Source organism: Electrona antarctica, assembly GCF_951216825.1.
Source record: "Electrona antarctica genome assembly, chromosome: 5".
Classification (NCBI taxonomy): domain Eukaryota; kingdom Metazoa; phylum Chordata; class Actinopteri; order Myctophiformes; family Myctophidae; genus Electrona; species Electrona antarctica.
In genome coordinates, this window is record NC_136810.1 from 42,850,996 (window position 1) to 42,865,108 (window position 14,113).

Genomic DNA, 14,113 nt, shown 5'->3' on the forward strand with positions numbered 1-14,113 from the left:
ACAGTAGTCACATTCATTATAATATTCATCATCACAACAGCAAGATTAAAACAAATAAAGGGGTCAATAATTAGCTTAAAACCAAACAAAAATCACCACATGGGATACCTTGATGTTTTTAAATGAGTAATACATAACAAGTGACTTATTTCTCTGCCTGAGTAAGTTGCCCAACACTAGGACAAACATGACATTACCATGCCTTTGCTGCTGCAGTCTCTGTAGGCTGTATAGTGGAACAGCACTCACCATCCTATCAGATCAATCTGTTGGATCTCTCTGATGTGGCTGATATTTATCATTTCGTCGTTGTATTGCTTTCACTAGTGTTTATTTATGTTTTGTTTATATATACTGTTTTTATGGGAATTTATGTCTTATTGTTTATGGCTTTTTTTTAGCTACCACCTGCTCTGTACAGCACTTGATGATAGTTGTTTTATCAATACATTTGACTTCATTGCCCATATTACGAAGCTGAATTAATTATTTCCGGAGGGATGATTGCTCTGCAAATTATTAATTCAACAAAAATTACATGAATTGACGGATTTACAAAAATATTCAGGAATTTAGCCGTGTGCACAACTTAAGTAATATAACGCTGATCAGTCTAGTCTAGCAGTTTGTGAGATTAGCTGTGGATAGGCACAGAGAAGTCTCACAGACAGGTTGTGAGATTAGCTGTGGATAGGCACAGGGAAGTCTCACAGACAGATTAGCTGTGGATAGGCACAGAGAAGTCTCACAGACAGATTAGCTGTGGATAGGCACAGAGAGGTCTCACAGACAGATTAGCTGTGGATAGGCACAGAGAAGTCTCACAGACAGATTAGCTGTGGATAGGCACAGAGAAGTCTCACAGACAGATTAGCTGTGGATAGGCACAGAGAAGTCTCACAGACAGATTAGCTGTGGATAGGCACAGAGAAGTCTCACAGACAGATTAGCTGTGGATAGGCACAGAGAAGTCTCAGACAGGTTTGAATGCAATATTTCCGGCTAGAAAAGTGTCATCCAGTATAAAGAACAGGTAGCACTGAGTGAGTACAGTCCAGAGTACAGTCGTCATGGTTCTGTCGATGTGGCACATGTGGGAATTAACAGTAAACAACATTTACACAGACGGTGCTGAAATCAGCAGAAGACCATGTAAACAAGCCTATGAAGATATGCTATATGAACCTGGTAAACCGCAATTATCTTCAATTGCAACAATCATTTTTGACACGACTCAAGGTGACATGGCAATGTAAACCACCTACATGTCAGAGGTGCATGCATCTAACTAAGCCTATTTACACTTTGCCGTTCGACTATGTCAAACTCCACAAAAATAACGGATATAGTCTACAAAAAACAAAAAAAGGTAGGATTATTTTGTTGAAAATCTGTTATTTCCGGCGAGCAACACTGGAAATCAGCAGCCACAGGACAACCTAGCTAGTTGTCAACAATTAGCTGTCAAGTTGAAGTTGAGGCACTCTAACTAAGACCGCAGTTTAAAATAAAAGTTACATTCATCTCTCCTGAAGCATTATTAAACAGCCAAAAAAAACCTGCATTTTGGTTAAATTTGTACACTCTTCTGAGTCAGATTAACACTAAAGATTTGACTGTCTATCTATTTACTTCCTCTGCACCCAGCCCCTCCTCATCACCCATACAGTTATAAAGGATAGTCAACGCCCCCCACAATTCATTTCAATGGAAGTTGCTCAGTGGCTCTACTTCCGCATTTGACCACCAACAGTTGATGGTTTTGGGGGCTTGTCCTGACGTTATGCTGGTGAGAACTGAGAAAAGTGTGTGTGTGTGTGTGTGTGTGTGTGTGTGTGTGTGTGTGTGTGTGTGTGTGTGTGTGTGTGTGTGTGTGTGCGTGCGTGTGCGTGTGCGTGCACGTGCGTGTGTGTGTGAGACTGCTTTCAGGAGGTGGTAAATGGTAAATGGTAAATGGTGCATTTATATAGCGCCTTTATCCAAGGCGCTTTACATAGATTGTGCATCAATTCACCCATTCACACACAGGTGCTGCTTCTTTTCCTGGACCTGGGTCTTTTCTTCATGATTTCTTCCTCTTGGTCACTCTCACAGGCCCTCTGAAGGAGTGAAACACATGTTTAACAAACCGTAACTGGCTGACACAAGCACACAGGTACAGTGCACACACACACGCACACACACACACACATATGTTGGCGAAAGGCTCCTCTCTATCCTGATTGGACGAAGGCTTGGCCACCTAGCCAAAAACAAAACCCATGGTTTTTTGACCCCCAGGGGTTAACTGGGGACAGGGAGGAACTCCTTATATGGTCAGCACACTCTATAGTAGGGAAGATTATCACAACAAAACAAAAAAAGAAGTGATATTTGAATTAAGTGAAATCACTGAATATACCTTTAAGTACACTTTTGAGGTATTTGTACTTTACTTGAGTATTTCCAATTTCCAATACTTTTACTTCTACTCCACTACATCTCAGAGCCAACATTTGTACTTTCACTCCAATACAATTATTTGAAAACATACATTAACCATAACCCTACATTTCGGCCATTTGAAAATAGCCGATCTACAACCTCACAATGAGTCGCATTGCGACACATTGTGAGCTTGTAGATCGGCTATTTTCAAATTATTTTGTACACATTTTGGACTTGTGAAATGTGACATTCTGCAATATGAGTACTTTTACTTTTAGTACTTTAAGTACATTTTGATGCCGATCCTTTTTTACTTTTACGCGAGTACATTTTGAATACGGGACTTCTACTTGTAACGGAGTACATCTACACTGCAGAATTTATACTTTTACTTAAGTAAAAACATTTGAGTACTTTTTCCACTACTGCCCTTACCTCCTCCTGGTCAGGTAGTTTGGGATGGCCTTTCTTCATCAGACGTGTTAAATGGTTGCAAAGGGACACAATTCTGAAGGACAGCTGTTGAAGGAATGAGGGAGAGAATTTAACTTTTTGAACGGCACCCTCTCTCGTCCTCTCTGCGGAGATATATTTTTTAAATTTGTTTCGTAAAACACTTTGTAACAGTGCATGGTCTTGAAAAGCATTTCACGAATATAGTGGTATTTATTAACCCATTATAAGACCTGAGAGCCCGATTCTACAAATGTCTTCTAAATCCTGTCGGTTTTCAGAAAAACCTATGTTTCTATATAATCAGTGGTGCTCAAACTATAGTTCATGTCAAGAACCCAAAAGAATTATATGTAATTGGTCACCGACCAATTCATTATTGAAAATATGTTGTTCCAGGGACCCCCCAGAAGCAAAGATATGATTTAAAAACATTTGCTTTGAAAGAATATATATATTCAAAGATTTGGACACGTTTTCAGGATTTTTCAAAGCTCTAAAGTTTAAAATAATGGTTCAAACGTTACGTGACACAGATGCGTTCCAGGTCTTACGTGACACAGATGCGTCCCACTGATAACCCCGGGCAGCATGTCTTAAGCGTTTTACCTTCCATCTGCGTCGCGCGTACTGTCTTCTGAAGTTATCGAGGTTGACCACGGACAGCCTCTTCACCATGAGCTGTCTAGAATTCACAGGCTGAAGAGACACAATGAGCAGTAAAGCAAAACCGCATCTGACCAGTGTCATCAGGCTATTATATTTAGAAAAAAAAGAAAATCAACTACAGTAGGTGCTCTATTTTCTCCCATGCTAAACCCTACTTTTTGTTTTTACTATTTTGAAAAACATTTTTGAATAGTTAAAATAGCCAATCTAGAAGCTCACAACGTGTCGATATAGATTGGCTATTTTAACTATTCAAAAATGTTTTTCAAAATATTTAAAAAAGGCAAAGTAGTTTAGGGATAAGGGGTTTAGCATGGACTAAAATAGAGCCCTATAGGTGCTCAATGGAGGAGCAGAAATAGTTTAAAAAGTAATCTGGTGCTTCAGAGATCAAAGGCACTGAAATGCTGAAGAAAGGCGACAATCCGAGCACTCAAAAAAGAGGATAGGATAGGGTGGATATAAGATCAGTAGTAGCCTACCTTGATTTTATATCCACGCTCTCCTCATTTTTATACTTTTTGAGTGCCCGGATCGCAGCACCTTCTCTTCAGCAAGCTATTATATGGTATAGATGGGTTTTGATATGGTTACTGCATGGAAACTCAAAAGTAACACAATTGGACAAATTCTATGGCTCATGGGACTGGAATACACAGATGAACAAGAAACATTTATTGTAGTGCTTAGAAAATAAATAAACACAGCAGTCAGGGAACAAGAAATCTAAGTGAAAAATATTATATACATTATAGGATACATTAGTTGATAATATCAACTCATACATAAAATAAGTTACTTCACAATTTACAAAAAAGAAAGAAAGAAAGAAAGAAAAGAATATTGCATAGATATTTTGGACACACCTATAAATAAACTTTCAAGTGTCCAAAATATATTTTCGAATACCGTTTTTTAAACATATACACAGTATGTGAAATAAAGACCTGCATATTTTTTGCTGTATTGAAATTACCAATCCCAACAAAAATTATGGCACAATTGCATTCAAAACACAGTCTGAGTGGGTCACAATATGTTTTGCCTGTTAGGTCTTCAACAAAACTAATTCTCAAGTAAAAGTGCTTTTTCAGCATTTGGTTTATAAAGTGTTTATGAAGACTAAAGTGAAGAAAAGATTCACCTGTGAGCAATCGCGTATAACTTCACAACTGACAGAGTCTTGTAAACGACATAAATCAAATAATTTTACATAAATCTATAAATAACCCATATGGTTAATTTATACAACATTGTTCCTTACAAGATTATATATAGTTTTGTATTTTTTTTTTAAAGATTTGTTTTTGGCTTTTCTGCCTATATTGATAGTATCAAGTGAAGATGGACAGGAAAGAGGGAGAGAGGGACAGGGGGAGACATGCAGCAAAGGTCATCATGAACGGGACTCGAACACGTGATGATGCCTAATGTGTCATGCGCCAGGACCACTTGGCCAGCGGGCGCCCGTATTTTGTATTTTTACTACGCTTTTCATTTAGTTTAAAATGCTTGTTTTCATTTCAGTCCAGTTTTCAGTTTAATTACCCAATGTGTTAGTTTATGTTGTATGGGGGTCAAGTAGGCATCTCAGGCTCAATAAGCATGATGCACCAATGCCCCCTCATGCTTGGTGTTTGCATTTTCTGTAGCCTTATATTATTTTGGTATATTTTTTTGTCAGTTTAAAAGTACATAATATAATTTAAGTTAGTTTTGGCTTCTTCTAGTTTTTTCTTTTGTTATTTCAGTTAATTAAAAAAAAAATCTCCACACTAGTTTTAGCTTAGAACTTTTCAGAAACCGTATACAGTACACGATGCAAGAACCTGTAGGAGTGAACAGAACTCGATAATGGAATAGGCCTACCATCTTTTTAAAAGAGTGACCATTTTGCTCAATGCCTGATTTAGTTACCAAAAATAGGCAATCTACAGGTATAAGCTCAAAACACTTTGAGCTTACAGCTTGCTATTTTCAGTGTGAGACATGATGTGTCACCAAGTATAAATCAGGCTTTAATAAGAGCTGGAAAAAGAGAGGAAGGAGCTGGGTGACAAAATTGAGGCAAAAAAAGGATGAGACCAAGGCACTCTTGTAGATAAGTGCAGACAAGTATAAAAGCGGCTAAAGTGGCTAATGTTGTGACACAACTGCCTTCATCAGGGTGACTCACCAGGTCTTCATCAGTCACCCTGATGAAGGCAGCTGTGCGTAGGCAGTCTTGCAATGCATTAGCCACTTTAAGAGCTGTTGGACTGAATAATATGTAGATTGGTTGTTCCAATGTGATAAAGTAAGAGCCTATGACACCACTTATTATACTGTATTGTAAATGGATATGAAACTTCCATATGAAAAATAAATTGACATAAAGTGTAACAAAAATGTTCAAGGGTGTTCTAAATTCGACTTTAAGTAGAACAGATCCGTTATCTTCCGGTAATCCCGATTTCAGAGGAACACAAAAGTTCAGATTAAGTAAAGACTGTTCAGTTTCATATTACGTTTTGTCTCCCCAAGTTAACCAGTCTCTGTAACAAGCTGTTTTTTAGCTTGGCTGTTTCGGGGCATAGTTAGTTCCCCCAACACACATGATCCGTGCATACGTTCTTTCAGGGCCTGGTTGTTCACTCCCTTGTTGAGACAACGGGTATGGTGGATGGTCGTCGTTGGTCCCCCTCGGGGATGCAAGGAGCTCATCGTCACCCCCTGCATCCACTGCAGCTCGGAGTCCAGCTCCTGCCTGAGGACAACAATCTGCATGCCGGCTGCCTCCGCTGGTACTTCCCGCTAAAGGCCAATTCATAGTCCAGTTTTTGGTGAAGAGGTGACCACCAAAAACTACAACATGACGTCACTGGTGGTCACCACTCACACAACACATCTCTCTGTTTTTACTAACCATCACTTCGGTGGTCACCTCTTCATTGAAAACTGGACTATGAATAGGCCTTAGTGCTCTCCAGTCTGGCTTCCACAGCACTCAGAGCTGCCCGTAGCAGTCTCCACGCGGTGGCCTCCTCCACCTTGCAAAAGGCATAGTAGTGCGCCTGCATGGGACAGCCGCTTCCTCGCTCTCCGTCTTGTACCAGGCCTCCTTGTTCACGTCGTATATTATGGAGAGCAGTGCCTCGATGTCAGCCTGAAGAGTACAACGGTGGTGGGCACCTGTCGCTGTCAGGCCAAACGATACGTCTAATAATATCGCGTGGCCTCCACCACGCGAGCGAAGCGCTCAAAGTTCTTGTATGTGTTGTTGGGCTGCATACTGGAGTGCGCCTGGATGGTGTACTCCTTCAGGCGTATTGTCTTCTGCTGCTGTGCTGCGATGACCTTTTTGGCCTCGAGGGCAGCGGTATACAGGGGCTTCAGGAGGGGTGGGTGGATGGAGGGAGAGGACACTGAGTGAGAATCTGTCTCATTGTTGGATGTTATGTTGCATCTTTAACACAGCACGGCAAACATCCCAGATAGACAGACGGACACGACCCGACCACTTGTTGGATTAGTGCGCAAAAAACTAGTCTCACGTGGGTGTTGTCGCATTCTTTGCTCCTTGCATTCACCATGCTCCTATTCATCCAAGAGGGATGGATGGGGGACTTCCACAGCAAAAAACAGCACTCGCATGCATGTCAGTCTGTCAGTACTTCAGTCTTCTGATTCTGAAGTTAACGAGGTTGACCACGGACAGCTTCTTCAACATGAGCTGTCTAGAATTCACAGGCTGAAGAGACACAATGAGCAGTAAAATAAAACCGATCTGACCAGTGTCATCAGGCTATTATATTTAGAAAAAAAAGAAAATCAACTACAGTAGGTGCTCTATCTTCTCCCATGCTAAACCCTACTTTGCCTTTTTTGTTTTTACTATTTTGAAAAACATTTTTGAATAGTTAAAATAGCCAATCTAGAAGCTCAAAATAGTATAAAAATCACACCCGTGTGAACTGAGTGGTGTAAGGTCTTATATAGACTGATCAACTGTGGTCTGACGTAATGTCTGACGTAATGAAATCACACCCGTGTGAACTGGGTGACCATAGCAACCATGCTCATTTGTTGGTACGAACAGACACGTAAACTAACAAAGCCAGTTGTAGGAGTGGTTTACACCACTCAGTAATGAAATCACACCCGTGTGAACTGGGTGACCATAGCAACCATGCTCATTTTTTGGTACGAACAGACACGTAAACTAACAAAGCCAGTTGTAGGAGTGGTTTACACCACTCAAAAATGAGGATAGGGTGGATATAAGATCAAGGTACTTCATGCCCTGCACCCTGATGAAGAAGACTCCTTTGTGAGTCGAAACATGTTGGCGTTTTAACATTTTTAATTTAGTACCTTGATTTTATATCCACGCTCTCCTCATTTTTATACTTTTTGAGTGCCCGGATCGCAGCACCTTCTCTTCAGCAAGCTATTATATTTGTTAGGTAGCCTATAGATGGGTTTTGATATGGTTACTGGCCACTTGTTGGATTAGTGCGCAAAAAACTTGGGTGTTGTCGCATTCCTTGCTCCTTGCATTCACCATGCTCCTATTCATCCAAGCGGGATGGATGGGGGACTTCCACAGCAAAAAACAGCACTCGCATGCACGTCAGTCAGACGTCGGTAAAGGAAGAACGCACTTTCCCCCGACATCGCAGGATGTTACAGGTCCAAACCATGCATTTCACGTGTACTAGTGAGTTGGAGCTTCACGGTCTTTGATCTATTCGAGTTAACCTCAACCGCGATGACAGTTTCAGAACACACCCGGCCCAAGAGAGACAGACCAAGATGGCCTATAGTGCTGTGTGTTTAGACAGGTGAAAGATGAGGACGGGCTCGTGTGTGTGTGTGTGTGTGTGTGTGTGTGTGTGTGTGTGTGTGTGTGTGTGTGTGTGTGTGTGTGTGTGTGTGTGTGTGGGGGGAGGGGGGGGCAGCCGCTATGGGACTGTGCTATCGTTTTTCAACAGACCAAACACTGCGTAGCCGCGGTTTGAACTCTGGCATTTGGCGCCTGTCATGAAGTCAAAAGTAATAATAATAGTACAGCGGCTCTGTTGGTTAGGGAAGTCGCAAATCCGTCCTTTAAATCCTAAAAGAAATCTGAATGGAGTATTTATGGACGGATTTGCGACCCCCCTAACCAACAAACCATTATTACTTAAATTACTTTATGACAGAGCGTGACCACGTTATGTTTAATAAGCACATGTTTGCTACTGGAAAACAATGTCCTAGTTGTAGCTACCAGTTGTAAGTGATGTTTAATGTTAATGTGATGTTCAGCATGTTAATTTAATGTTAAAATGATCTCAGTAGTAAATGACACAGAGACATGCCATTATACGGCAAAACAACAACAGGTGCATACATACCTTTATCCAAGGGTGATTCATAGCCTCTTGTATGGTCATTCTTTTTCTGAAAAAAACATGAAATATAAAATACGAATCGATAACAGACAGACAGATAGACAGACATACTCTACCACTCTGATGATCTTGGGAATATTACCCTAATATGCATCTGGTGATCTGGTGATCCCAACTTAGTAAGAGGTTCAAAGTCAAAAATATTTAGGACGATCCCGTCGAGCCGATTCTACTCTATGGCTCCGAGACATAGACACTTTCAAAGAAATTGGAGAAACGCCTTCTAATGAGAGTGTTCCCATATGTTCCTGGGAATATTACCCTAATATGTAGAGACAAAATAACTTTCACAGGAATATTAGGTTTCCCTGTGTTCTATTTCAGTGTAATCAACAGGCTAAGTGACGCAATATTAATACGTAATAATAAGTCTTTAAAAGTGTCCATGTCTCGGAGCCATAGAGTAGAATCGACTCGAGCCTCGAGGGTCCTAAATACTTTTACTTTGAACCTCTTAAGCTGGGATGGCCAGATCTTATGCATGTCATTGGAGGCTGACCAGGCCATACCCTTCCTAGTTTGAAAGCCCTTTTGGGAAGAAGATCTATAATATATATGAACCCTAATACTTGTAGTCAACCTGTTTCAAAGGAGTGTTGTTATGTTATGTTATGTTATGTTATGGTATATTATGTTAAGTATTTGGGTTGCTGATCTACAAGCTGATCTAAGAAGGTCATAACACGTCACAGCATGACACATTGTCCACAAACTCCAGAGTGTTATTTTAACACAATTCTAACGCAAAAGGCAATTCCTTTTTTTACTACGTACTGGATTTTTCATGTCAGTGCTCAGACACCCCGGTGTGTGTTACAGGCTGGAAGAGTATAAACCCTAAACCTCACCTGGTGTCTTTCACCAGAAGCTGTGTAATAAAACTTTTGGCCAGCTCGCTCGTAGTGCTGAAGTACTCATCATCAAAGTCGTAGTTCATCCCCGAGATATTTCCCATCGTCTCCTGTTTCGTGTCTCCAAGAAAAGGCGAATAACCACTCAAACTGTGTGAGGCCATAAAGAAAGAACACATGCACCAGACATTATGGTTTCTCCTCCTGTTGTGGAATATGACAGCTCCTCTTGTATTACCATGCAGACATACCCTACATACATAATGTATATTACAGTGTATACATTACATGTAGACATACCTACATACAATGCATATTATGTATATTACAGTAGTGGAACAAGTACTCAAATGTTTTACTTAAGTAAAAGTATCAATACTAATACTAATATAGAAATACTTCGTTATGTAAAGTAAAAGTTGAGTAAAAGTACAAAAGACATGCAGAATGTCCCATTTCAGGTTTTCAAATGTATAAAAATCTTTTGAAAATAGCATTGTGACCTTGTAGATCGGCTATTATAGAGCTGAAGCGGTTAATGCATGTTTAATAATAATAATAATAATAATAATAATAATAAAAATCTTCAAAATAACTAGTAGTAACTAAAGTTCTAAAACATTTGTCTCTGAGATGTGGTGGAGTAGAAGTAAAAGTATTGAAAATTGGAAATACTCAAGTAAAGTACAAATACCTCAAAATTGTACTTAAGTACAGTACTTAAGTAAATGTACTTAGTTACTTTCCACCACTGGTTACAGTGTTGTACATTACATGTAGACATACCACACAATACATGTTATGCAATATTTCTCATGTGCATAGCTTCCAATAAATCTCAACTTACAGTATATATGTGATGACTCCAATGCTCCTGCAAAAGGTTAACACAAAGGTTAATCCAAAGAAATGCATCGCGGCCTGTATGTATGCCAGGCAGAATGGTGCGAGGGAATTATGGGCTCTTACCACATGTCTGCCTCCAATCCTAGTCGGTCATAGTTGACTATCTCTGGCGCTGAAAATAGACAGGCACACGTTCCCACATCACAAACAACTCCAGGCCAAATGATCAATTAACCATACAAAACAAAGTCCACACAGACCTATTTGCAGAACTACAGTAGTTTGAATGGGAAGAATTGAAAAGTCCTGCTTATGAAAACACTTGCCAACAAATTCCGGTGTTCCAAAAACGTCTCTGAAGTCTACCCCGTCTTCTATTATACGTGCCAAGCCAAAGTCTATGATTTTGATGCGTGGTAGGGGCATGTTCTTATCCAGCAGCATAATATTTTCAGGCTGAAACGATAAAAAAGAAATGATAAAACCACATTAGACACGTACCAAACCAAAACGACAGGATTGGATAATAGGCAACATAGAATATTGCAGGTTACCTGTTCATCTTTTAGCGTAGGCATTGAAGGAAAACATAATTTGTGAGTGGATGTGATGCAGAGTGAGTATGGAAACAACAGTGCATCAGTGTTGATTTCGTCGACTAATAATATGACATAAGAATGTTCGTCAACTACCATTTTTTACTGACGATAACTAAAAAAAACATTGCATGGATGCACCTGGGACGTATCCTCAGTGATGTATCCTGAGGTCAACGGGGTTTCGGGTCTCTCAACATCATACCCCTCACTCAGGCGACCCAGCCGGGAGTGATCAAGTCCCGACTTACGTCCCAGTAGCTACCCTCAATCAGTCCCACCAGGGCAAAACCAGGGGCACACAATCCGTTGGAACTACTCCAGAACTACTCTGCCAGGGCTGGGAGGTACACTTCTGGCGCATGGAGGGACCAGGCTCTGTGGGTTGTCTCCTGTCCGAGCCCCTCCTACGTCTCACCAGGTTCACTCCTGCTCTCACCAGGAGTAAAGCGAGGACCTGTGCGTTGCGTTGCCCACCCCACCGGTCATTGTGCTGCGGTTCCGCTTGCTGCTTGCATGGCCCTCCCAAAGGCCTCACCGAGGGTTGTTGGGCTTCCTCCTCACGGAGGACACAGGCTGGGGCGCTAACCCATACTGCTCACCCGGTTGCCGTCTACATTCCGGCTGCCACCCGTCTCTCCGGTGGTCACCAGACTATACCTGGTTGTCACATAGTCTATTCCTATGAGTCACTATAAATAGAAGACGAAAACTGAATGGAAACTAAATGAAAACTAAGCTATGATGACTATACAACTAAGACTACATATATTGACAATTTCGTCAACAAATATAAACTAGACTAAATGTTACGAAGTGACTAGTGGACAAGAGATCCAATAAAAGTCAATTTACACTTGAATTGCATGCTGAAAATATCCGATTTACAAGCTCACAGCGCATCAAAGCGCATCAAGGCCCACCATGTATTTAAACTAAAGACTTCCATGTAAGTTGTGTGAAGTCCACAAGATGGTCACCAATTTCATGCCATGCTGGAGTGACCGAGTGTGAGTGAGCCGAGTGGCAGAGATTTTGGGTATTGGAATTTGGCTTAAGACACAACTGATGACTAAAATGTGACTAAAACTAAATGAAAACTATTCAAGAGAGACTATGACTAAAACTAAAATCAAAATGTGCTGTCAAAATCAACACTGCAGTGCATACACATGAACATTGAACACTACTGGAGGCTGCTGGGTAGGCAGCCTGATTAAACCACTAGACCTGTCACAGTTATTGCATAATCGCCTGATCTCAATTATTTGAGACTCGACATGGTGTCTAGTGTTTCAAACATTACTTGAAACAAATTGCGGAAATAGCTGATACGTTTACAACTCATCACAATGTGACATGCTGTGAACTTGTATATCAGCTATTTCCACTATTTATTTTTTGTATCAAGTTATTAAATACCGTAAGTCGTTTCTATATTTCAGTTGTGTCATATCTGCCCTGTGCAACTTTTGTTTACGAAGCCTAAAAGCTTAAAAATGCTCATGACAAAACATTATCACAATTATTTGTGTGACAATTATTAATCGTCAAGTAAAATTGCATGATCGTGGCAGCCCTTCAGCCCACTCCACAGAACATAATCAAGCATTTTAAGTTACTTTAATATCCAATTTGAGAGGTGTTTAACTTTGACTAGACTTCTGGGAGTTCTCAATCAAGGATTTGCCCTGAGTAGCCCATAACAATTACCACGCTAAAAGGAATCTGAGGGAGTGTAGAGGGGAATGAAGCATTAGAAAGAAGAAAAAAATAACAGAAAACATGAAGGGGGCGTAATCCTGGTCTCTAAACTGCCTCCCCCTGGTCATACGCCTGATGGAGGGGAAAGGAACTGGTTGGAATAACGTCTTCCTTCCAATCCGCTGACCAGCTCAGTGGCCTTGTGGTTAGAGTGTCCGCCCTCAGACTGGGAGGTCGGGGTTTGATCCCTGGCCGGGTCATACCAAAGATTCTAAAAATGGGACCCAGTGCCTCCCTGCTTGGCACTCAGCATCAAGGGTTGGATTGGGGGTAAGTCCCTGCGACATACTAGCGTCATGTCCAGGGGGTGTACTTACGCCTCACGCTACAGAAACAGGAGATAGGCTCCTGCCCTATGGGCCTCATGGCTCGGCAAGGCTACTTACTTCCAATCCGCTACGTCCTACTGGGGAAACTTGAGCTCAGGAAGGAAGCATGAGCTCAGTTCGGGGCTCTCCCCAGGTTGGCAGAGAGTTGTGCCCAGGATTACAGCTTAGGCAATTAGCCCTTCGCTAAACCCTACCCCAAAAAGCGATTGTCCAATGCCAATCCATATAGTTTAGCAACCATTGCTATGCTGGGCAAACGTTTGTCACCTCATACCTGTCAATGTTATTTTGCATGGCTGTGTTGTTCAACTCATACACAGCTTAATAACCTCTTAAACCCCAGGGGGGTCCAGGGGGGAAAATCAAAAACATCAGAGTTGGAACCTGAGACCAATTGGGTATCCATTTACCCGCTGAGAGCTGTTCATGAGGTGGACAGCCTCTGCCCCCACCGGCGGCGGCAATGGGGCTCAAGAGGTTTAATGTCGGGAAAGTTACACGACTGATGAACCAAGGTGATGGCAATAATACTAAATCACAGTAGTCTATTAACCGTGCAACATGAAAACTCCTGTCGGCCGGTCGTTAAAGTTGATTGTTGGATATTGTTTCTCCCTCTGTCATTTCCTCGTATTTCTAGTTTATTGAAATAAAGTCATGCACATTTATCCAGTGCAAAGCCTACTATACTGCAGGCCTTGTTGACTAGATTTAGAAGACATTTTGAAGCTCTTTCTACTGAA

At 41.2% G+C, this 14,113-nt stretch overlaps 1 protein-coding gene across 1 annotated transcript in view; it reads right to left on the reverse strand.

The window, feature by feature from the left end:
- Positions 1-1,893: 1,893 nt before the first annotated feature.
- dapk2b (death-associated protein kinase 2b) overlaps positions 1,894-14,113 on the reverse strand; it is a 31,603-nt gene continuing 19,383 nt past the window's right edge. Inside the window, exons 5-12 of the mRNA XM_079502460.1 lie at positions 11,008-11,137; positions 10,805-10,853; positions 10,683-10,709; positions 9,833-9,985; positions 8,928-8,973; positions 3,490-3,579; positions 2,863-2,946; positions 1,894-2,099 (exon numbers count right to left, since the gene is read on the reverse strand). Coding sequence (XP_079358586.1) covers positions 2,019-2,099; positions 2,863-2,946; positions 3,490-3,579; positions 8,928-8,973; positions 9,833-9,985; positions 10,683-10,709; positions 10,805-10,853; positions 11,008-11,137 — 660 coding nt within the window. The 3' untranslated portion in view covers positions 1,894-2,018. The remainder of the gene's footprint in view (positions 2,100-2,862; positions 2,947-3,489; positions 3,580-8,927; positions 8,974-9,832; positions 9,986-10,682; positions 10,710-10,804; positions 10,854-11,007; positions 11,138-14,113) is intronic.